The sequence below is a fragment of the Curcuma longa genome, chromosome 7 (genome assembly GCF_044706935.1).
Source record: "Curcuma longa cultivar G26 ecotype Majalengka, Jawa Barat chromosome 7, ITB_CL_G26_1.1, whole genome shotgun sequence".
Taxonomy (NCBI): domain Eukaryota; kingdom Viridiplantae; phylum Streptophyta; class Magnoliopsida; order Zingiberales; family Zingiberaceae; genus Curcuma; species Curcuma longa.
This window is the reverse complement of record NC_133867.1, coordinates 968189-994384: the sequence shown is the minus strand read 5'-3', so window position 1 is coordinate 994384 and position 26196 is coordinate 968189. Positions and strand designations below refer to the sequence as shown.

Here is a 26196-nt window from a genome sequence, read left to right as displayed (position 1 = left end):
GCCTGAAGAGCAACGTAGGCCCGGTGAGGAGAGGGTCCTTGTTATTGTGGAGTCTACGGTAGATATTGGTAAGAAGTGCAACGCTTGGCTAAATGACCAATGACACCACAGAATTGGCAGTGCCCTTGGTAAGGGCGTAGGTTGGGGGTGGGCGGCGGAAGACCGTGGTTGCCAAGGACTCAGAGGATGAGGATCACGACCACGTGAAGCACCAGAGGATCAAGTCTGACTTGTGAATAAACTAGAATGAAATGATTTGTTAGAGCGAGAAGCAGCAAAGGCGGTGGTAGGGGTATAAGGAACATCATCCTTTGTTAAGAGTTGGGCTTCAAAGTTTAGTTTTTCATACAACTCATCAAACAAAATAGAGGTGTCACAAGTTTGATTCGCATGAGAGAGTTGAGTAGTTTTTCATACAACTCATCAAACGAAATAAAGGTGTCACGAGTTTGATTAACATGGAGAGTTCTTTGTAATTGTCATCAAGACCATTGAGGACCTTAAGGGTGAGGTCTTCATCATCAACGGGGGTGTTCATGAGGGCAAGAGCATCCACAATGTACTTGATGTCTTGCATAAAATCAATGATATATTTTGATCCTTTAACATGATTGGAGATCTAAGCTTTAAGTTGCAAAATCTGACCATGGCTAGGAGCAACGTAGGTCTTTGCAAGAGTGGTCCAAGCATCAAGAGATGTTTTGAAAATAGCAATGAACGAAATCAAGGTGTGCGAGAGAGCACCAATGATAGCGTTGAGAAGTAATTGGTCTTGACAAATCCAAAGCAAATAGTCAAGGTTGGGAACCATGGAATTACTTAGGGATGGTAGAAGGCGGGCATGGATTTAAGCCATCAATATAACCCATGAGATCATAACTAATAAGGAGAGACTGAAACTGAAGCCGCTAAGCTAGTAATTGATGGAGGTGAGTTTCAAAGGGGCTTGGGCTGCCACATTAATGGCGATAAGATTGTGTAAAGGGGGCGGTGCATGCATTGGTTATCATGGTGGAGATAATAGAGGTAATGGAGAAGGTCGAGGAGGCCATTGACTTAGCTTTTGGAGGAATTAGGGGCGTGAGTCAAAGACTTTGATACCATATGAGATTTTGAGAATAACTTGAATATTATTGATCACAATAATAAAATTATATGCATGTTCATCAAATCTAGATAAGTAAGAAATAAATTCATAATTTAGATAATTATTTACATAGAATAAATTCAACTAAAATTAATAACTAAATTAAATATATTCATATCTAATCTAATATTAATTATAATTTTATTCACTGTTAGAGTTTTATATACTTGCTGAAAAATTCCAAGTACAGGCTAACAAAAAAAAATTGTTGCAATTCTTGGCCACCATTTTCAATCATTGAACTTCACTTCCATGTGGTTTAGCCCACTTTTGCATTCGCACATTAGCGTTTGAAGCCTACCAGGGAAGAAATGCATATTAAAGTTTGTAAGTAACAATGTTATGATCACACTGGTTGAAATTTGATTAACATAAAAGATTGGAATATATATAAGCCCACCTCTCTGTCCCAATCACATCTCACAGTCTTCAAAACTAGTATACATGTCTGAACTGCCGTTCCAACTATCATTCCAGCCCATAAACCCTGCATCAGTCGACACAAATGTGGAAAATTCAGCTTGTCAATTGTGTTTAATCAGGGTAATAAATGGAAAAATCAGTACAATTACACCACAATGAAGAATGGTACCCAAATTCCAAGGTTCGTCATCCATCCCAAGAGAATCCCAAGAGGGACACCAATGATGTAGTAACTCCCGATATTCACATAAGCTACCAGTGCCTGCCAACCCGATCCCACGGCAACTCCTACACACAAGAATTTTACATTTCTTTAGATTTATTTTATATATATATATATATTATAATTAATACTGGATTAGATTTTACCAGAAAGAATTGGTTGGACACTATTGAGGAGCACAGTGAAGGCGAGAAGAATGCTGATTCTGTCGACTGCGTTGGCGACTTCCTCACTGGACGTGAAAATATACGCGTACTTGTCATGGAATATCATGATTAGTAACCAAAGGAAGAGACCGATTACTGTTGACGTCGCCACTGACACCGCTGCCGCAAATCTCGCGCCCTTGCCATTGCCGGCACCGAGCTCAGTAGCAACCCTCACTCTGCGATCCGAAAGAAGAGCGAAGTCAATACCTACAAATGTATTAATTAACCAGATTTAGTCGGTACGTACCCAGTTCCTGCAAAGAATGCCATGGGGATCATTATCTCCCAGCTGTTGAGGTTCATGCTATTCGTTGCAGAAAGAAGAAAGTCATGTTGCAACTGGAATTGAAAATAACGGAACGAGGTCGTGGGAGAGCATCTGTAGCTCACCAAATGGAGAGGGCGTCCACTGCAATCTTCGCATTTTTCATGTAACCTGCGAGCAGAACAAGTATTTTGTAGTACCAGTTCTCCAAACTGCTTGCACCAAAAAAAAAAAGAAGATAGATTAGCTTTTGCAGGCGCAAAATGATCGTCGTCGATAATACAGTAAGTTGGTTGTTGTGTCGATTGAGTGGACCATAGCATGACGCCGGAGGAAGCGGAGAGCTTAAGGAAATCCGAGAGGCCAAAGAAAGCTTCCGTGGAGAAGCCTTCCCAAGAGAGTGGACAACCCCCGCCGACGATGTAGCAGAATTGGCTGAGCGTGGTGAGCCACCAGGACACGTTGAGGGCGATGGCGGCGCCATCGAGGCCGAGCTGAAGCTCGGTGACTAAGAGCCAAGTGAGGAGGAGATGGAAGAGAAGCGCGGCCACTGAGATGGCGGCGTTGACCAGGTTCTTGCCTTGGCACTGCAGGAAGCGTTGCTGCGGCAGCAACAACGCGAAAGAGAAGTGGACAGGTATGAAGAGGAGGGAGAGGCGGCCGGCCCCGGTGGCCAGGTCGGTCGGCAGGCCGATGAGGAGCAGGAATGGGGCAGCGAAGGCGTACATGGGAAGGAGGAGGAGGGCGCAGAGGGAGAGGATGAGCCATGAGCGCTGCAGGTACACGCCGAGAATTGGGAGTCGCCTGGCTCCATAGGCTTGACCGCATAGTGTTTCCATTGCGCTCGCCATCCCAAGCTGCAAATGTTGCGTTTGCCATTGAGATCACTGCAGGTAAGTGAAAAACAAATATTCTACATGCTTTCCCAGAAATTTGGAGTACCATTCATCGCCATACAACAACAACTAAGTCAAGTCTTATCTGGTACATTTAATCACATTCATCATATCTAGAGTTTAAAAAATTAATATTCATTGACCTAGAGGAATATCTAGATTTTATTCTTATATTTTTAACTACATATAGAAAAAAAATTTCTTCGTCTTCCTCAATTATACATTTTCCTTTCTGATAAAGTCATTTCAAAGTCTGATTTTATACCAAGAGATAACCAATAATGAAGTTGCTTCCATTCAATCTCCACTTAGAAAGGAGATTTATGAGATATGGTGTCTTAGGATAAAAGCATTGCTTGGCTCTCAAGATGTGTTAGAGATTATAGAGAAAGGTTATGAAAATTCTCAAAATGATGATAACTTATCCCAACTCCCAAGCGTAGAAGAGCGTTTCTTTGTCAAATACAAGGAAGAAGGATTAATAAGCCCTCACCCTAATCCATCACCATTTGGAGGATTCAATGTTTAATACGATGGTTGATGCTACTATTTTTTCTTTAAAAAAAAGTTTAGAAAATATTGGCAAAGACCCTTTAAGGAATTGATAAAGTAAAGAAGGTAAATTTTCAATTAGTTAAAGTGTGATTTAGAAGTAGTGTAGATGAAAGAGTCCGAATTCATCTCGAATTATTGTTTACCAGTGAAAGCAATTGTGAATCAACTAAAGAAATACAAAGAGAAGATAGAAGATGTACCTATAGTAGAAAAAGTTCTATATTCTTTTACTCCTAAATATGATTTTATTGTGTGTTATTGAAGATTTAGACTCGATGACCACTAAAGGGGGTTTACTACAAATCCAAAAAGAAAAGATAAGATAAGAAGAGCCAATATTGTAGCAAGCTCTCAAAGTCAATCCTATGTTGAGGGGAGTAGGAAACATCTTACATTTGCATTGAAGGTTGGGGAATGTTCAGGAGATGGTAACACTCATTTTCTAATGGTCAATCAACACCACAGTGGTGGGATCTAAAATCAGATTTGGGTATTTATGGCTAATCGTGAAATTTGACTTGGAGATTTAGTACTACAAAAAATGAGTTGATTAGAGATGAATTTTAACGATGAAAATAATTCGTTGCAAATCTGCAACAAACTTAGCGATGAATAATTGTTTCGTCGCCAATTGATGATGGATGATTTTGCGATAAAAATACTTTTAACAACAAATAAATTTTATCGCCAAATTCATCGCTAAAACTATTTTTATCACCAAATTCAATTTATGATGGATTTTAAATTCGTCACCCATTTGACAAGAATTTGGTACATCCCGTTGTAAATTCTCGCTCCATTTTATGACCATTTGGCAACGAATCATGGTTTCATCGTCAAAAATCCTAACTTAATCCAAATTTTGCTCAATCCCCATTCTGCAAAACCTCATTTTCCCACTCCAATCCTGACAGCGACGGTGACACCCTACAGCAATAGCGACGACAACGACGATGACCTAGGCGACGAACGAGGGGTTCGATATCTCCGACGATAAGCTTCCTCCCCTCTTCTTTCTCCTCCCCTATTCTCCTCTCTCCCTATAGCTAATAAATTCAACCCACTGACTGATCAGGATGGTTGGTTGGCCTCAACGGCCGATCGACATGTCGATGAGCCTGACAGACCAGTCGTTGAGGCGGGCTTGGTGCTGAGGTAAGCCTAGTGCTGAGGTAGGTCAGCCGGTAGGGTTGGGCGAGCTGACTGGTGGGGTTGGGCGGGTGGGTCGGCTGGTGAGGTTGGACCTATTTCTTCGCTTAAAAATTCTATATGAGGTTGAAGTGTTATTTTTCCCTGGCCTATTTCTTCTCTTAAAAATTATATATGTTGTGTTGCAAGTTCCATTTTTTTCTTAGAAACTATAAGTCTGTGTTTTTTAAATAAGGTAAAAATTATGTGTAGATGTGCATAATGTTCTTCTTTTGTCTTGAAAAATACTAAAACATCGTCAATGTATATGCATGTGAATGAAGCAACATTTCTAAATATGTCATCTATTTTTTATTGGAATACTTGTGGTGCAGTTTTTAAACTGAAAGACATTACTAGTCATTCAAAATGTCCTTCGGGGCAAGAGAAAACAGCCTATTCTATGGAGTTTGGGTGCATTTTTACTTGTCAAAATTCAAATTTCATGTCAAATAATTTAGAATACCATTTGGAATTTTATATTTTGTTAAGTACTTGATCCTTATCAAGTATCTTATATCCATCTTCCTGACAATTATCATTAAGTCTTTTATAATTAAAAATCATTCTTGATTGTCCTCTTTTTTGTTTGGCTCCTTTGTTTACTATAAAGGCAAGACTTCTATGTATAGAAGAGGATCTTTGTATTTCCTTGCCTAACCTCAACTAGGACTTCTCCTTGCCCAATTTAACATACTAGGACTTCTCCTTACCCAGTTTAACATACTAGGACTTCTTGCTAGTCTTCTAGTCAATCTGACTTAACTAGACTTCACTTGCATTCAAATATTAAGTCCTGTTTGGATCAACCCTTGGTCAAACAGACCAAACCTAGGTGTATTATCAAACATAAAAACTCTAGGGATTGATTAGTACTCCTTGCACTAACAATCACTCTCTTTTTGATGTTTGATAATTTCTTATATTAATTTAGGTCAAGGTTTAATAATCTGGAAGAATTTTAGATTTTTAACTTAAGTGCCCTTCTCCCCCTTTTCACACATCACAAAGATTTTTAGTTTTGCACCAACAATAAATATTTTTCTATGGTCACAACTTAGTTTAGATAATTTTTGAAAGACTATAGTAGATGTCAAAAATGATTTTAAAATACTTTTTCAAAGAATTTTTCAACATAATTTTTTTTTAAAAAAATCAAAACAAGTTTGTAAAGAAATTTTAAACTTATTTTTCAAAAGAGTTCTCAAAATTAAATTTTGAAATACACTTTTCATATGAGTTTTTCAAAGATTTTTAAAATAAGTTTTAAAGCATAGTTTTCGAAAGAGTTTTTCAAACATAAGTTTTAAAATGTGTTTATCAGATATTTTAAAGTAGATAAATTTTAAAAAGTATTTATTATTCTTTTAAATCAAAATCTCTCTTTTTTCCTAATTCGTCCTTAGGGCTCTAGTTGGAGGCTAGACAAGGAAAACCCTAGCTGGGCGCTAGGCTGGGAAAGTCCTAGTTGGAGACTTGGGTAAGAAAGATCTAGTTTGGAGGACTCGACAAGGAAGTCCTAATTTGGAGTACTGGGCAAGAAAGTTCTGACTGGAGGTTGGGCAAGGGAAAGTCCAAACAGGTCAAGGGTGATCAGATGTTTGGCAAGTGAGAAGTCTAATATGGAAGTGACTAGTCCTAACTAGAGGTTAAACAAGGAAAAGTCCAAACAGAATGTTTGGCAGGTGGGAAGTTTACCTATGGAAGTAACTAGTCCTAACGAGAAGTTAAACACGGGTAAGCTAGTAGGTTAGAACTACAGGGTAAGGCTTAGGTAAGCCTAATAGGTCAGATGAACTATCGATAGGCGTAAGTTGCTTGTTTGTTTGTATGCTAATCTTGTAGGGACCAGGAACTAGATGCAAGATAGAGAAATCATAAGAAGAGCAAACAGAAGCAGCCGAACCAAGCTCGGGGTCAACTCAAGTCAAACCCGAGTTAATTGGACTTGGGCGCCCGGATGTTACTTTAGGCGCTCGGACGGTCTAGGCACCCCTGGATGGTCCAGGCTTTCGGATTAAAAAGAGCCAGTCCCGATAAAGATCAAAGAGATCGGATCGAATCGAATCAGATCCAAGCACCCGGAGCCTCAGCGTGAAGCACAAGCCAACTTCTCTACTCCATACTCTTCATCTCACAGTGCTATTAACGTGAACGATATCTTGCTCGTGCAATCGGAGAAGTTTCAAGAAGAGTGTGCTGCGCTTAAGACTTCTAGATCGGCCCAATGATTGTTTATTTTATTTTAAATCTTACTTGTTTGTATTCTCTTTTATTATTGATTGAACTTTAAGATGAGTTTCTCTGCCTCCAGACAAAGGTCCAAAAAGGAGATCATTAGTGAATGAGTGTCTTCCCATGCATAGGTCTTGGATGTACTAACCCTGGGGGGTTAGGAACTAAGTAAATCTGCGTGTCTTTGTCTTATTTACTAATTTTACTACTAGTCTCTGTAATAGAATGAACGAACAAATCATGCTATTCAACCCCCCTTCTAGCGCGCACATCAGTCCTACAAAGACAAGATTGAATTTAACCTATCTAAGGCCACTAACCATTTGGATGCTGAGAGAATTTGTTATAGGGTTAATACCTTACAAAAGGAAAAGAAAGGATCACCTCACAAATAACCCTCGGATACACAAGCAAAACCAAGAGAGCATAAGGGGGAGTCGAAGGAATGAGTTAGTAAATATATTATTTTGGCACAAGCAAGTGTTAGTCCGGATGGAATTAAAATATCTCCACAATGACATGATATTGTCCACTTTGGGCCTAAGCCCTCATGGCTTTGTTCTTGGGCTCTCCCCAAAAGGTCTCATGCCAATGGAGATACTTTCCATCCTTTTAATCCCATGATCTTTTCCATGTGCTTTAGATGTGGGACTATGTTTGCACCCTTGCAACCCAACAATCCCCCCTTCAAACAAAGGACCACAGGCCCCCCTCAAACGGAAATCCTCCGTTTGATGTCTGAATCCTCGACCCACTAGGACTTTTCACCTAGCCGCAACTAGGACTTTTTGCCCCTCGGTTCACCCGACCTACTAGGACTTTTACCTAGTCGCAACTAGGACTTTTTGCCCCTCGGTCCACCCGACCTACTAGGACTTCTCACCTGGTGTCTGGTCCTCTTGATTCAGACACGGGAGCACTCACTTCCTTTATTTTTAAGGTTCAAAGCACATGGTTAGATCTGGATCATGGCTCATTCGAAGGTTAGTCCGGTGAAGAGCGGTCTCGCTCTGATACCACTTGTTAGTCCGGATGGAATTAAAATATCTCCACAATGACATGATATTGTCCACTTTGGGCCTAAGCCCTCATGGCTTTGTTCTTGGTCTCTCCCCAAAAGGCCTCATGCCAATGGAGATACTTTCCATCCTTTTAACTCCATGATCTTTTCCATGTGCTTTAGATGTGGGACTATGTTTGCACCCTTGCAACCCAACAGTAAGGCTAAAATTTGAGCTTCTAATGGAGTTTGTACATGGAGGAGGATCACGCACACCCCTTAATCCAAAAGCTCCTTGTTAGAAATGATAGAGGTCAAGTTAATGACCTAAAACAAGCGCTTTATGGGAGACAATCCAAGTTCTTTTTTCATTTTAAATTTTTTCTTTTTTTCTTCATTTTAGTCTTTTGTTTTATTTAATTACAGGGTCAGGAGTATCCACGAGCTAGCCACGGAAACTACCATGGGTGTGAAAAAAATTCCAATGAAAAGCATGGTTGTAGCAATTCAAAGGCTCCAACAAGAAGCATGACCAAGCCATGTGGAAAAGCACGACCATCCCCTATAACGACCATGGGAAAAAAAAGTTTCCCAAATGGAACATAGGCAAGATGTGTCATTCAACATGCCCATGTCACCTACTAGACATAGGCACTCAATTTCCACTAATGCAACACGGTCAACCCATGCTTACAAGCACGACCGTGTCACACAATTGAGAAGAGGTTTTAAACTCTCCCACATAACCTATCCGTGCCACACCCTTCTTCTCCAAACTCATCCCCTTCCTCTCCCAAAATGAAATCAAGCTTCTAAGCTCTCTCAAAGCTTTGATTTCTACTTCCTCTTCCACTCCACCATAAGGATTTCACTCAAGAAGCCCTAGTTTTCTCTCCTCTCTAGGTTTCTTTTCCCCAAGCAAGACCTCTCTCAAGAGAAGGTTTCTTTCTTTCTCTTCTTCTATCAAGAACTCTTCTCCTATTTCCCTTCTTCCCACCCTAAGAGAAGAACCATTCTTCCTTTTCCCTTCTTCTTCCACCACCTGAAACCCTAACCTCCCTTTCTCTTTGAATTTTGCTTGTCTAATTTTTGTAGGGTTCAAGGATGTGAAATGACAAAAATGTGGTGAAGGATCGAGCATTGATGACAAAGCAAAGGGTAAGCCACTGACAAGGACAAGGGAAAAGCCGTGGACAAGGGTAATGACACTAATCCTTACGACATTATTTTTAAAGATGATAATCTTAAAGCTTGTTATGATATTCTTGCTAAACGTAGAATTGTCAATACTCGATGCATGGATGATGTTGTTTTGAATAACCTTGGGCTTAGGGATGACAATGATTGGATGATGAACTGAGTATGATAGAATGACTTAATGAGTATGAAGTATCATACTTACATTAAGATCATCCTAGAGTTCTTGAGTTCGGTAGAGGCCAATATTTTGCAAGGTGAAGGATGCCTTTAGGGTTTGATTACTTTTCGATTATTTAACAATGATCATCAATTGATCTTGGAGAAATTTAATATAATTTTTAAATTACCTTGTGGTGAGGAAGGAGAGAGAACCAATTCATCGACACCTTCTTCTGGGCAACAATCACTAGTGAAGCAGGATATGATCCATCTTGAGCCAAACCCACCATCGTCCGTAACCCCTATTTCCACTATCAACACTGAGTCATGACCCACACTATTTTAGTTCGTAAGAATAGCGATGGTGTCATCTATTAAAGTGAGTTATTATTCTTATGGGACATCATGCATAATGTCAATGTTGATACTGACTCATACTTTATTAGGCACCTAGTTAGGGTTGGGAATTCTTCGACGGAGAACATAGTGGTTGTTGGATTGATCACATCCATTTCCCTGACTATAGATTATGAGGTGCATGAACTTGAGGAGGCGACAAGTAGCTCTATGATTGATTTGGAGGCCTGTGTTGCCTTGAGAATGATTATTATGGAGGATAAGTGTTATTGCTTGGTTCTTAGGAACCAATTACTTCATCCACTACCTGACCCTACACGCAACACAATCCAAGACCGATGTAATTGGCTCATGACCATCGACATCTCACCTCTAGAGCCTATTGATATGGGCCTCCCCACTTGACCCTCAACTAGATGGAGCTCAACTCTATATTCTTTTTCTTTGTTGATTCTTCTAGAAGGCATTCGACATATGATTTTTTGAACATCGCCACTACTCTCTCTGCCATCAGAGAAGAGCAGGCTGACTAGAGATGCTTATCAGATGTGCATAATGAAACGGTGGGGATGTATTTTCAAAGACAAGATGATCATTATCGCCATGAGTAGGATCATGATCGCCAAGAGAAGGAGTGTGACCATCAGATGGAGGAGTATCACCACTAGATGAGTGACTTATATAGTTGGCAAGCATAATTGGGTAACCTCCCAAACTTTTCTCCTTTTCCACCACCCCTGTAGTAGCTTTTCATTGAGGTACAATACATTATTCACATCTAGGGGCAGGGGGTGGGGTGGGTTAGTTAGTTTAATTATTGTTAGCTAGTTTTGTTAGTTTGTTTTATTATTTTCTTAGTGTAGTTTAGTTTTGCTTAATGAAAGGGTAGAGATGTACTTTCAGAGATAAGATGATCATTATCCCCGAGAGGAGGATTATGATCACCGAGATGAGGAGCATAACCATCAGATGGAGGAGTATCACCATCAGATGAGTAACTTATACGCTTGATGATAGCAACCGCAAGTATACGGCCATCGTCAAGTAATAAAAAGTATCAAATTCACAGGGACTGTTGTTAGCTATAATGATGTCACAAGGCTAGTTATCTAGAATCTAAGGGGAGCGAAATGGTTGAGGATTTTGATGTAGTAGAGAGAGATTGATTGGCTTAGGGTTTATGGGATGAGATGGATAAGTCTAGGATTTCAGATTCACATCAATACTAGGTAACGTCCCTAATCCATGTTTACTCCCTCACTCTCCATGTTTACCACCTTATAGGGATGCTAACTAAGATACCAACTTGACCTCGTCAGGTTACGTTGGCATTTGACCTTGAAGTCCTATGTGGTGGCCCTCCAGTAAAGGTGACACCAGAAAGTCTGGTTAAAGGTTTATCTCTTGTCACGAGGCGCCCTAGTCATACGATCCAATGTCATACTCTCTATCACCGAGTACCCTATTAAGGACCTTGTTCTAGTGGCCACCAGCCATTAGCTATCCCTTATGAGGGTTTACCACTATGTTGGAATCCCTTTAGAAAGTCCGATTAAAGGTTCACCTTCTATCACAAGACACCTCGGTCATATGATCCGATTTCTTAACATATTAATTTATCCCTCATAATCATATACATGCGCTCACACAAACATATCATCAGACAAGTTCCACAACACATGAAACAAGTGTAAACTCTTCATAGAATAGGAAAAAAAATAACATGAACTAGTTCTTACATCACCATCATTACATTAATATTCATCCTACATCCTAAATTCAAAGATCTACTCCATTACAACAAGAATACAACAAGTATGCAAGAAAATAGTTATCCACAAGAGAGGAAAAGACTTATCTTGAAGCTCGGACATCCTTGAAAGATCTCTCATTTTAGGGTAGGATGGATCAGTGAAGATGAAGTGTTTAGGGTCTTCCCAAGAGTGGAGAGGCACTGCCCCCAAACCAAGACCTTAGAGTTTCCCTAGATCCCAAAGATCACCAAGATCACCCCAAAAGAATTGTAAAAAGAAGTATTTATAGGCTCTAGGCGTGACACGACCGTGTCTCGTGGCATGGTTGTGCCTAGTAGGCACAGCCAGAGAAAGTTGTTATTTTGGAAAAGAAACATAGCTGTGCTTGGTAGGCACGACCCCAAGCTGATCTCAATCTAGAAAATGGGCACGACCGTGCCTCCTAGGCATGGCCCCAAGTTAGTCTCAATCTGAAAGATGGGCGCAATCGTGCCTTTTAGCACGGTCTAGAGATGGAATCCGTCAGTACACTTTGAAGTAAAGTTGTAGATCTTGAAGTTATCTTCAATTTGGTAGGTGGCACGGCTCATGCGTCAATCGAAGCTAAACGTTATCCCTATTTTACTTTTAGTCTGTAAAGTAGTCCAGATAGGAGACACGGTCGTGCCTCTTGGCATGGCCTGGCCATGTCTGGACCCTAGAAATGTGAGGCACAATCGTGCTTAGCTTGGCACGGCCGTGTTGGACCTGTCATGGGTGTGCCTCAGCCCGGGGCACTCTATGAAAGCTTGAAAACTGGTCCGGATGATGGGATATGGTCGTGGCACCTTTGGCACGGCCGTGTGGGCCTCTGAAGCACTTCAAATGACCTCCAAACTCATCAAAATGTGCTTCAACTTGATCCAACTTCATGGCTCTTTAAGTATTTTATCACGTCCATGAACCGTTTGCTGCATAAGAAACTCGCTCGTGATGATGAGCATGGCCAGTGCGAGTATCTTTTCTTCACTCCTTGCTCCACCATCAATAATGCATCGTTTTAGCTTTGAATCATATCCTATCAATCAAACATATACAAAGAGAAGATCTTCGAACAAAAGAGTAGAAACATGTAATGATAAAGGAATAAAGTATGATAAAGTAGATCATATGCAATGAATTACAAGTAGATGAGCGTTAAACAAGGCTAAAAATCATATATGACCTATGCTCATCACACCTCCAGACTTAAACTTTTGTTTATCCTCAAGCAAAAACTTACATTTAAATTCATGAATTGAAAGAACGGAGTATCATAATATCTAGTGAATCACAATCAATCATATCATATAGTAACATTGATGAGTTATATATTAAAATTACTTAAATGTGACCTAAGAGTTAGTTCTTTGTGCTTGGTGCAAAAAGTGATCTTAGTCCATTTGGTATCAAAATTCTACTTAAAGTCAAGTCATCATCCTACCGTGTTCCTAAATATTTCTACCCTTAGACACTTACCTGCCATAGGCTAAGATCATTCATTCCATTGCATAAGGTCTCAAAGGATTACCACAAGATCAAGAGAAACATATCATTATTTCTCCAGTAACACTTATCGATCTTAAAGGGGTAATTGACATGCTTCCACTCTCGACACTATTTTTTTTCTTCCCTTATTTTTTTTAGCAATGTATTGAAATTAAAGTAAAGAAGCTTTTGAGTTTTTTTTTTTTTTTTGAGATTTAGGATTTTTTCAAAAGAGTTGGAATGACTTGAGTTGGTCTAGTAACCAAAATGCAATGAAAGATCACCATGGAAATACTAGTACTAATCAGGTTTCATGAATCATAACTATTTTTAAAATTAATCAACCTCCTAGATTAGGCAATAGTGTAAGGAGATCCTAAAACTAGGCCAAAACTCAAATTCTTTCACTACTAAGGATAGGAAAGATCAGATCATCAAACATACTAACTTCAAGCATCAAATGAAATCTAAAATAAGTGTGCTAGTATTTTTGCAAGAAGACAAACCATTAATGATGTGATAAGTGATGCCACTAGCTGGAAAAGTTTATTATGCATAAAGAAACTAAAAGAGATATAATTAAATCTAACTAAGAACCCAAAATATATACATCCCCCAAACCTACATTTTTCTATGTCTCAATGAAAATAAAAAAATATTAATAGAGCAGAAATATGATTGGAGAGAAATTACCCAATGAAGCTCAAAAGATGTTCAGAACCATTAGTTATTTAATTCCTCTCCTCAAGGTAAGCACACCTCACTATAAGAAACTATAAAAATAGCGACGAAATATTAGCGACGAATTTTAATTTCGTTGCTAATATAAATATTTGCGATGAAAAAATAATTTCGTCGCTAAAACTAACATTTTGCGACGGGAATGATATTTCGTCTCTAAATATTAGCGACGAAAATTATAAATTCGTCGCTAAATGATTTTTTTGTGGCGAAAATGAATTTTCGTCTCTAACATTAGTGGCGAAAGGTGTAAAAATCGTCGTTAGTCAATTTGTTTGCGACGAAAATGTATTTTCGTCGCTAATAATTAATATTAGCGACGAAAAGTAGTTTTCGCCGCTAACCTTCGCCTAAAGCCCTAACCCCGTCCCCTTCTCGCGACCCTTTCCTTCGTCGGCGCGCGAGTCCTTTCTGCGAGTTAGCTCCGACGCCTCCGCCTGCCTATTACGCCGCCGCCTCCGCCATCCGTCGCCTGCTCTAGTTTTGCCGCCGCCTCCACCCGATTTCTTCCCGATCGCGCAGCCTTCGAGCCTGTCTTCCTCGACGCGATATCGCGGCCGGATCGAAGCTGAAGGCGAGCTGGAACTGAGGAAGTGTTGGTAAGTGGATTTAAGGTTTATTTTAGGTCGATTGGAGTTCTTGTTGATTGAGGTTTCGGTGGGATCCGGAAGTTGGATGTTCGGCCGATCTGACCTATTTTGTAAACTATTTATTTTGTCTAGTTGCTCTGCGGAAATGCTATGTTGCTGATTTCTTGAACTGATTTAGAAGGATTCAACCTGCTTTGAGGTTTTTCCAGAAGGGATTCAACCTGATTTGAGATTTTTCCAGAAGGGATTCAACCTGATTTGAAGTAAGTTTTATCTATAATCTGATTTGGTTGCATAAATTGGTTAGAATCTGATTTGGTTGCATAAATTGGTTAGGATGTGTTGTATAAATTGGTTAGGATGTGTTGGTTGCATAAAAGGTAGAAATTGAACATGTAGGCTTATCAAGTCACAAGTTTCGTAAGCTTGCATAAAAGGTAGAAATTGAACATGTAGGCTTATCGAGTCACAAGTTTCGTAAGCTTCATGTGCATCCTACCAAGTCTTGCACAACATCATGAAACATTAGTGACACTATAAATTTTAACTTAACTGATTACATCATGGTTGAGCACAACCACTTAGGGATTGATGACACTAACTAATAACATCTTGACGTGCAATTTATTCTTACTCTGTACCACCATTATAAGTGACACTTTCCTGTTGGATCAAGAATTGGCTCATGTACTGGTTCCATAGTGCTTGATACCACCCCTACAATGGTGCCATACATATGAGCCTTTATCATTCTAGAAACCCATCCATGATCTTGTACGTCAATGGCAGCGTGTAGCAGCCATATAGCCAGCCTCAAATAATTGGGATACAACATGTTGTGACCCTACTTTTTAGTTTTTGGTTTAACTTAAATTTCTAATTTCACAGATCTTGGCAATTGGAAGCATCTCTTCTTTTTGTATCTCCTCACGTCATCTGTACTTTATTTTGGTTCTAACTGACACTTTCAAGTCCTAAATGATAAGCTATAAGTTGTTTTTTATCCTTGAGCAAGAGTTTGGTTGCTATTGGCTAAATAAAATATTTTATAGAAACTGGCAATGTTTAGCAAATGATTAGCATTTAGAAAAGAGAAGATAATATGGATGAGTGAATAGATCAGCATTCCGTTGCAAACATATGCCATTGCCCTTTGTTGCTTCTGGTACAAAAACCATGCTTATAATGAATACCATCTGTTTTGGCATCCATGCTAGTAATAACACATTTGGTATTTGCAATTGACTAAATTACTATTAGAGATAAGATGTTTGGTCAGTTCAGTCAGTTGGGACTAATTAGGATTTTTTTTTATGGAGCTAGGGATACTAGCTATAGAAATTATATAATTAGTCTTGTGCTTTCTTTTAGTGAAAGTTAAATCGGTGTTTCCTTTTTTGTTTCTAGCAACTGCTATCCTTTTCCCAAGACATTCACCATAATGCACATAATTGTTGTAGTCATTACTTTTGATAATCAAGCAATATGAAGAATCATTTACATTTATTTCTACATCTGTTTAATTTTTCTGAACAATTTTACATTACATAGGTGGTCTTGCCGAATCTGTACGTGTTAGCAGGCAGTTTGCATCCATGTGCATGACTTTGTATTGGGCTGAGTGTAAAAGTATCTGAACTTTGTGTAAAGTATCTGAACTTTGTTGCTTTGTTGCTTTGTAATTGCTGAGTGTGCTGGAGTGTAGTTGTTGAGTGCATTGGACAGCTTGTAGCAACGTTAAGTGTGTGAAAAGCCCTTAACTAGGTGTCACGATAGGGCTTCAAATTGAAATTTATAGATTTATCGAAAACCCACAACGAATACAAAATAAACGAAGTATAGGGGCCTCGAGTCGTGTTTTTCCAAGGACTAGTAGACAATTGAATAAATTGAGCTTATCGCGTGTCGTGTTTTTGGGTTTTCTATATAAATGGGGGTTTTGAGGTTTTTGAAATGAAATGCAATTCAAAATTGACAAATAAATGCAAAATCGCAAAAATTAAACCTTAAAGCAAGCTAACTCTAATGCACGCTAAATGAAGCCTAGAATGAAGAAAAACTAACAATGCACGAAAATGCGATAAAACAATTGCAAATTACTGAAACCAACCATCTAAATCCTAGAATGCAATGGAACCATTTAAACTAGTAAAAACTAGATTCAACTTAATTCAAAGTATCATCCTAAGCTAATTAGTACCCAAACAAGCTAAAACTAATCTAAACCTATGAAATTAACATTCCATGCAAAATAAAACACAATCACTAGCTAACATTCACCGAATTAGGATGGCAAGAACAAGGATATCAAAATGATGGTAAAATGGCACGAAGCAAGCTTTTTATTTGGCACGGAACAGTGCCAAGTTACATGTTATCAGAACCATGAAAGGAAGCTCTTAACACGAGATTTAAATCAGTAACACAAAATTAAATCCAACAAACAACTAAACTATCATTAGGAATCAACCAAATTCAAACCACGAGCAAACATTGACTGAAAAATGTGGAAAACTCAGTAATCAACTAAACAGCAAATTCAGAAACAGTATCAGAAACTAGTTTAGCAGATACAAAAATCAGAAATGATAACACATCCTTCCCATCCCTTTTCTCCTTCAATTCTTCTCAGCTGGTTGTCAATCAGCTGTTGAACCATTTGGAGTCTTCAACGTGGTCGCCTGGTGGTTTTCTCTCGCTGCCAGCACGCTGATTAAGCTCGGAAAAACCCTTTCCAGGCCCGAACAGAGCACTGCTACGGAGACGATGAAGCTGCAAAACTGGATTCCGTGCTTTGGCTTAGCTCCGATTGGCTTGAAGATGAAACACGAGTGCTCACGAACCTCAGAGAACCCCTCTAAATGATCATGGCGCCGGATTTCGTTGTGAATTGCCGGATTAAACAAAAACAGGACCGCTGCTCGCCGGAGAAACCCTCTCCTTTGCGCCTCGTCCAGCTGCTGGAATTCACCCAATCAACCGGCTAAAGACTCCTCTAGGATCAAGCTTCGCAATGGGATAAGTTTGGGAGGACGGGGCTGGCCTGGATGGTACGGCGGTGAGAAGGGGGTCGGCGTCGGGCGTGTTTCGGGACGAAGGTGAACAGTGCGCAGCCACTGTTCACCCGATTACAACTTAGCTTATATACGCGTGATTAACTGATTTATCTCAACCTTTGATTTTGAATCCGACGGCCAGGCTTGATCTGAGCTCTAGGGCTTCTTAGGGCTTCCAAAAAATTCCGGGATTTTGATCGGGCTCGATCCAGATCATGTCCTTCATGTTGGCTTGATCAATTTGACAAATTTGACTTGATTTGACCGCGGTTGAGCTCGAGTCGGATTCGAGTTAACCCTAAAATCAATTTAAAATCCAATTAATGCCAAGAATTGCCATAAAATCATGAAAATTAGAATCAAGCCTCAGATTATGCAATATAGGACAATTAAGATCAAATCGATCCATTTCATAATTTATTTTCATATAAAAGCCCAAAATTGAATCGATTAAAATCATAAAAATCCTAATTCATCAGTGTGCTGGAGTGTAAAGTTGCTGAGTGCATTGGACAGCTTGTATCTGAACGTTGCTGAACTTTGTATGAATTGGTATCTAAACTTTGTGTATTGCATTTGAATTTGATTATGTATCACAACTTTGTGTTTAAGTATGCTTTGAGTGAAGTTGTTGTGAATTTTTATGTTGTTTTCGTGTAATCTGAATGTGATATGTGTGATATGAATGTGATACAGGATAAAATAAAGGATAAAAAACGAAGCTGGGGGCAGAATAACTGTAGATTAGCGGCGAAATCAGCATAATTCATCGCTAACACACGTAGATTAGCGGCGAAATTATCAGAATTCGTTGCTAACACCCTGGATTAGCGGCGAAATGGCCAGAATTCGTTGCTAAGTTAATCCTTAATTTCATTAAATACGTCGGTAACTTACACCAGTATTATCGATTTCTTTTACCACATATTCGCGACGAATCCATATTATTTCGTCGCTAATGTTAGCGACGACATCATATTATTTCGTCGCTAATATTTGTGACGAATTTTCTTGATTAAAAACGATTCTTATTTCGCCGCTAATGTTAGCGACGAAATAGTAATAATTCGTCGCTAAGTTTCTTTTGCGACAAGCCTATAGTGACGATACTAGCGACGAAAAATTATCGTCGCAAAATAAGGTTAGCGACGAAAAATTTTGGTTAGCGGCGAATTTAATTTGTCGCTAAATTACTAAATTGTTGTAGTGCCTCTCCATATCAATGAAACCTTCAAAAGAAAATATAACAAGAAAAAGTAAGTAGAGGGTTTGTGGGTTAGGAGATAAAATAAAGTATAAAAGAAAATAAAGAAAGAAACCAAAATAAAACAAAAAAAAAACTTGTGTTGCCTCTCAAACAGTGCTTGTTTAAGGTTTTTAGCTTGACCTTTATTTTTATTACTTAAACCTCGACCATGAAGGTGTAAGATACTTCAGAACCCTACAGTTGAGGGTCTTGAGTTTGTCATTATATATGCTCATATACAATTGGTTACTTCTAGTAATCTCATATAATTGATATGAAAGGTTTGTATGCAAATCATAATCAAAAAATTTCTTACCACAAAAATGCTTGAAAAAAGATAGATTGGTAAACATAGATATATTAAAAGAAATAGTATCTTCACCAATCACGAAGTTTAGCAAGTCATCAAACATATTTGAGGGTAGGGTGCGCCTTGGTGCGGGTGGAAGATTAACTAAGAGAAGTGATTCTTCGAGCTTGACCTCTAATGCATAAGTCCCTACACTAACCCTTTCAACGACTCCTAATCCTGCATTATCCATAACATCTAGAGGTTGTGGTTGTAAATTTGGTATTAGTCAGGAGAAAATGATGTTGGGATGTATACAAGAATCCTATTCGTCAACGGGTGAGATTTAGAGCGATAGATCAAAAGGCCCGATGAGTTGGGAAGTAGTATTATGTACATGGTGTGTTGTTGATTATAGAAGAAAACTGTCCTATAATCTAAGACTCTGATGTCTCCTTGAATATATCATGTAAGCTCTGTAGGCGAACTTAGTACATGATAACAAAGGTTGAGTGGTACTACTCTTGGATTAGAAGTTAATTAGATTCTTGTCAGTAATTTTCCTCCTCGAGGTAAAAAATCCTTAATTCATGGAGACCTCTTAAACAAGCAAAGCAAATAAGACCTCATTCTTCATTTTTATAAGGGATACATCCAGGTTTCTCTTCACCTATAGATAGATAAGATTGTTAGAATCTTTCTAATAAAAATCTTATAAGAGATTTATTTCTAAAATAAATCTATTGTTCTATTAGAACTTTTCACTGATGCCTTTCTTAAATTTCCATGATGGCTTGGCTATATAAAAGGGGGTTTTAAACAATCAATCTATTTGTTTCCTCTCCTTGAAGCCGGCGGCAAATCTAATTCTCCTCTTCTACTTCCTTTAGGCCGGCGTTCCCTTGGTGGCTTCATTCTCAGTGAGATCTTCAACTCTTTTATACAGCATCAGCCTCTAAGATCTTTTTGCCGTAATTAATTTTTATAAAAATTTAATTGTCTTAAACAATTAAATCAAAGCAAATAAGTTGTAATGACCCCCATTCTTCTATTATAAGGGATACATCTTCAGGTTTCTCTTCAAGCAAAGCAAATAAGTTGTGAATCTTCATTATAAGGGATAGATCCAATGTGTCAAATAAAATTGGGCAAGTTTTAATCACATGCCAATCAACATAACAAAATACACAATAATCATCAGTATACAATACAGTTAATCTTAAGTTTTCTATTTGGAGTAATCGATGTGTACAAGCATCCATTTAGCCCTCCAGAAAAATATTTAGATTTTCTATATTTAAAATTTTTTTCTCGAATTCTAGAGTAACTAAAATTGTTAGTCACTAAAGCTAATAGCAATAGTCCCTGGCAACTACGTCAAAAACTTAATAGCAACTGTAAGTATACAATCGTCGTCAAGTAATAAAAAGTATCGAATCCACAAGGACTGTTGTTAGCTATAATGATGTCACAAGGCTAGTTATCTAGACTCTGAGGGGAGCGAAATAGTTAAGGATTTTGATGTGGTAGAGAGGGATTGATTGGCTTGGGGGTTTATGGGATGAGATGGATAAGTCTAGAATTTCGAACTCACATCAATACTAGGTAACGTCCCTAATCTATATTTACTCCCTCACTCTCCATGTTTACCACCTTGTAGGGATGCTAACAAAGATACCAACTTGACCTCGTCAGGCTACGTTGGCATTTAACCTTGAAGTCCTATGTGGTGGCCCTCCAGTAAAGGTGATGCCAGAAAGTCCAATTAAAGGTTTACCTCCTGTCATGAGGTGCCCCGGTCATACGATCCAACGTCATGCTCTCTGTCACCGAGTACCCTATTAAGGACCTTGTTCTAGTGGCCACCAGCCATTAACTATCCCTTATGGGAGTTTACCACTATGTAGAATCACTTCAGAAAGTTCGATTAAAGGTTCACCTTCTGTCACAAGGTATTCCGGTCATACGATCTTAAGATCTCCCTACATAGTAATCTACCCCTCATAATCATGTACATGCGCTCACACAAACATATCATCAAACAAGTTCAAGGCACACAATACATGAAACAAGTGTAAACTCTTCATAGAATAAGTAAAAAATAACATGAACTAGTTCTTACATCACCATCATTACATTAATGTTCATCTACATCCTAAACTCAAAGATCTATTCCATTACAAGAAAATTACAACAAGTATGCAAGAAAATAACCATCCACAAGAGAGGGGAAGACTTATCTTGAAGCACGAGCATCCTTTGAAGATCTTCTCGCTCCGGCGTAGGATGGATTAATGACGATGAAGCGTTTAGGGCCTTCCCTGGAGTGGGGAGGCACCGCCTCCAAGCTAAGACCTTAGGATTTTCCTAGATCCCAAAGATCACCAAGACCATCCCAAAAGGATTGCAAAAAAAAGTATTTATAGGCTTCAGGCGCGACACGACCGTGTCTCGTGGCACGGCCATGCCTTGTAGGCACGGCCAGATAAAGTTACTATTCTGGAAAGGAGACATGGTTATGCCTGGTAGGCACGACCTCAAGCTAATCTCAATCTAGAAAATGAGACACGGCCATGCCTCTTTGGCATGACCCCAAATTGGTCTCAACATGGCCCGTGGATAAATCGGAGCTAAAAGTTATGCTCATTTTACTTTCACAAAGAAGTCTAGATAGGAGACACGGTCATGCCTAGCATGTCTAGATCCTGGAAATGTAAGGCACGGCCGTGCCTAGCTTGGCACGGCCGTGTTGGCCCTGGCATGCAATAAAAAAATATACAAAGAACAGATCTCCGAGCAAAAGAGTAGAAACATGTAATGATAAAGGAATAAGATGTGATAAAGTAGATCATATGCAATGAATTACAAGTCGATAAGCGTTAAACAAGACTAAAAATCATATATGACATGCGCTCATCACTTGGCACACATCATTAGGTAAACTCCAAAATTTATCTCCTTTTCCACCACCCACGTAGTAGCTTTTTATTGAGGACAATACATTATTCGAGTCGGGGGAGGGGGGGGGTTAGTTAGTTTAGTTAGTCTTAGCTAGTTTTGTTAGTTTATTTGTTTATTCCTTATAGCACTACATTAGCATAATGAACTATATATTTTAGCATGCTCATATTTTTAGCAATTTATTTTTTTCTATCTGTGGTAGCATGACATGAGCATTATTGAGTCTAATAATTTTAGTGTTGACCTAATTTTTTAGCATCTCAATTTCACTTTATATTTGATTTCGAGAGTAAATATATCCTAGAATAGTTATGAATCATACATTGGACTAGCACCTTGATTTTCTAGGTAACCTCCACTACATTTTAATTACTAGAGAAACACTCAAGTCGACAATGATATCATAAAAAAATATTAGAGAATTTTTTTTTATTTTGAGGATGTGATAAGAAATAAATTAATGATAAAATTTTATTTTGATAATGAGTAGAAACAATATGGTACTCTTTTTAAACACAATAATTACTAGAGAAATACAAACTTAGGTACTCCTTTGAGATCCCAAGGTTATAGGGAAAATACCTAACTTATTTTGACATTGAGTCTCCTTTGAAATCTTGTATAGACAATGCAAAGCATTAGGAGGGACGATCCTTGCATAAGGCAGGTGTAAAAGACTTTAGAAATATAGTGGGATGATGAAATGACTATGATTGGTAATTGAAGCTTTAGAGTTGAGTCACTTTGCACTACGCATGAAGAACTTTCAAGATAGGCTACATTGAGATGATTCATGTGTTTTTGCTCGTTAATGAAACTGCTAGGTAGGATTAGATGATTTCGCTAAAATTATGATGTGTCATTCACACACATGAGTTTAGATTGCATGTTTAACTTGAGGACAATAAAAAATTTAAATTTGGGGGAATTTGATATGCGTGTTTCATATACATATTATCGATATTATTTGCATGCATTTGTTCTATTACATTAGTATATTTTACATACTTTTATCTCTTTTGCATTGATTTTATTCTTATAATTCAGAGATTTACTTTTTGTGTATTTTTATTGATAGGAAGTGAATTCATAGCTAAATTAGAGATAAGAAGCCTTGGAGCGTGCATTTTCAACATTGTGCATGGTCTGGCCATTCCTCTGACATGGTCATGCATTACATGAGAAGTTAGATGAGATTCAAAAGAGCAATTGGACTTTAGCATCCATCATGGTCTGTCTATATCCCCTGACACTGTCGTTCTATCTACTACCACTTGATGAGCAGTTCCAAAGCTGGGCATGTCTGGCCATGTCCCTTGACACAGCTATGTCCAGCCAATATGTGATGACCTGAGTACCACACGGTCAGGCCATGTTTCCCAACACGGTCATAGTCTGGTGATGGCACCCTGACTATTTTGAAAAGTCATAATAGATTTGGAAGACTAGGAGGCTTTAAAAGAACCAAGAGGACTTAGGTTTGAGGCATCAAGGGGTTTCTGATTCCCATAATATAGAACCCTAGGAAAGAGTCATTTCCAAGGAGTTATCAGGATTCTATCATCAAAGAGTTAGGAGTTCTTCCGAACACGTCTATGACAACCACGACTAAGTCTTCTCTCTCTTTTCTCTTTGATTTGAGTTGTAGAATGTTATTTTTAATATCTTTGGATTGTAACTCTATCTTCATGGAGTAGTTTTCTTAATTCTAAGATTAGGGAGTAGTCCGATGCATTGTTGATATTATTTTCTATTATTTAATCTCTTTTTATTGCATGACATGTTTAATTCATAATCCAACTTTAGTATGTATACATGACTATGGTGCTAGCATACATTTTTATACCACTGAGATGTAAGGAAGGACCGAGAGGTGAACTCAATTCTCTAACCTATAAAAATTGAGACTTGAGGGTTTGTTCATGAAATTTATCCAAAATCTCTCAAGGACACCATTGATTATCACGAAGCTGAATGGGTCTATCCTGATTCAACGTCATGAACTAAGGGATAACATATATAGGACCATGGGGGCATTGTGATAGGAACCGCCCTGAGAAAGCAATCACTTTAGTAAGGTTACCCCAAAAGTCGACGTCACGTTTGGGTAGATACTCTGGTATTATCTGAGAGGAAGTATTGGGTACCTTAGGATAGACCACCTTCATGTATATCAAATATGGAGGTAAAAAAGTGAATTATATTTAGGGTGTCAATAATTATCGTGGGTCCTAGAATTGCTTTCAAAAATTAATTTTCCCCATAAACTTTCTTTGCTTTCTTAACTTGTTTCTTTCACACACGATTATCTCGATTTCGATTGATTTAGTTAACCTACTTCATATTTGATTGCTACTTGATTTAATAGTCCTAGTGGACGATACTTTTATTACTTGATGCTATATTGCATTTGCGGATTCGTACATCAATAGCTCTATTCTTATAACACACAACTATAAAATATATATAAGTGGCCAACAATATAAATACAAAGATAACTTGATTGCTTGATCACTTTGGTTGCTTTAGAATCCTCTCTGGAAGCCATGGGATGCAACAACATTCACCTTGGCACCTCATAAAGTTGATCTCGCGAAGTCTTGGCTGAAACCTCCAAAAATATCCCTTTATAGAGTTTTTGTTCATGACTTAAATTTACTAATTCGATTGTTTGCTAACCTCCAGTTGAGTGCTTACTGACTAGTCGACTGCTCCACTATAGATGGTGAGAATTCGACCATTGTTGAAGCTTTATCCAAATTTCTTCTTCTCAGTAAATTTCTATTTTAGCATTAATAAACTATACTAATCAACTGCTTATCATAATCGATTGTCACATTCAACCGTAAAATATTCTGTTTGGTTTTATCTTAGTCTGAGTTGATTGATACCCAAACCATGAATCTATCCAAATCATAAACTAGTCCTGCATATAAAAAGGTGGCCGACGAAGGCCTGAGTGCCTGAGTGGCAGGATGGGCAAGTTTGGATTTTGACAGGGAGACAGCTACAGTGCCAAGAGCTTGGATTGTGGTAGAACTATGCCACATCTGGAAGCATAGAAATAAGAAGCATGAAGAGAGGCAACGAAACAATCATGGGAAACTTTTCAACTAATTGATACTGAGGTGTTTGCTATTCAGCAAGATTCTAAAGATGATCTGCAAGCCCAGTGGTATGTCAAGCACAAAATTAATTATAGGTATTCTCATATATAGGCAACTGTAGGTGAGGGCTCCATCTGTGATCAATGGGGAGTTACTGACAATCATGTTTGGGCTTCAATATTGTTTTAGGCACTCTGATAAGCCTCTTATTGCTTCTAATTGCAAGGCATCTTGGTGCAATATGCATCCTGCATGAGGCATTTTATATAGAGAGGATGGGCACATGTGAGCTCATAATGTTGTTAAAGTTTCTCTAGAAGAACGTGTGCGCCATGGATGTAGAACTTCTACACTAGAAGGAAGTAGCCTGTGTTGTAATTTTTGAAGTATATAATAAACTAATCTGATTTTTTCTTAAAAAATATTTAAAAAATAAGTGTGACACGAGAAAAATGAAGTAGAATACTTAATTAGCTTGCTTATATCTCCGAGTTGCTATATATTTCGTAAGCTGCAGGCTGACAGCAATCTGATAATTATAATAAAAGCAATAAACGACAAAGAAGAAATTAAGAAAATAGGGCAGTGCAGAAAATTAAAAATCACCAGGAGGCCGAAGTTGAAGCCGACGACGACTGTGGTGGCGATGGTCATGGAAGCGAGCTGGAGGTCTCCGAGGTGGCCGACGAAGGCCTGCGTCACCACGATCATAGCGTTCATGGCGAGACGGGTGACCATCGCCGGCCCAACGATCGTCCACAGCTTCTTCGATTCCTCCCGTGCTCTCCCCGCGATTCCAAAAGCCGCCACGGTCTCATCGCCGGCGAAGGAACTCAGTAGAGAGACACTGCTCCTTTCACTCCCTTCCTCCATCACTTTTTCGATGAATCCGTATCCACTTGCAATTTTATAACTCGATGATGTAGCTTTTGTCGGAATTGGCTTAATCTTTAGTGCTGTGACCACTGTTTATCAGCGGTCTTATTATTCTCTAAAAAAATAAAAGAACATTATATTATCTTGTTTATTAATTTTAGATCTGAAATGAACGTAGCAATGCCATGTGAACGTAGGTCATGATCTGATGGT

At 38.6% G+C, this 26196-nt stretch overlaps 1 protein-coding gene across 1 annotated transcript; it reads right to left on the bottom strand.

Moving 5' to 3' along the window:
* Positions 1 to 1299: 1299 nt before the first annotated feature.
* On the bottom strand, positions 1300 to 25980 carry LOC141832089 (protein DETOXIFICATION 27-like). Its single transcript, XM_074719569.1, has 8 exons — positions 25714 to 25980; positions 2583 to 3124; positions 2393 to 2479; positions 2250 to 2306; positions 1940 to 2178; positions 1740 to 1858; positions 1548 to 1634; positions 1300 to 1444 (listed from the first exon to the last, which is right to left on the bottom strand). Exons 1-8 carry the CDS (start codon positions 25978 to 25980, stop codon positions 1382 to 1384), a joined length of 1461 nt encoding a protein of 486 aa, XP_074575670.1. The 3' UTR covers positions 1300 to 1381.
* Positions 25981 to 26196: the final 216 nt, after the last annotated feature.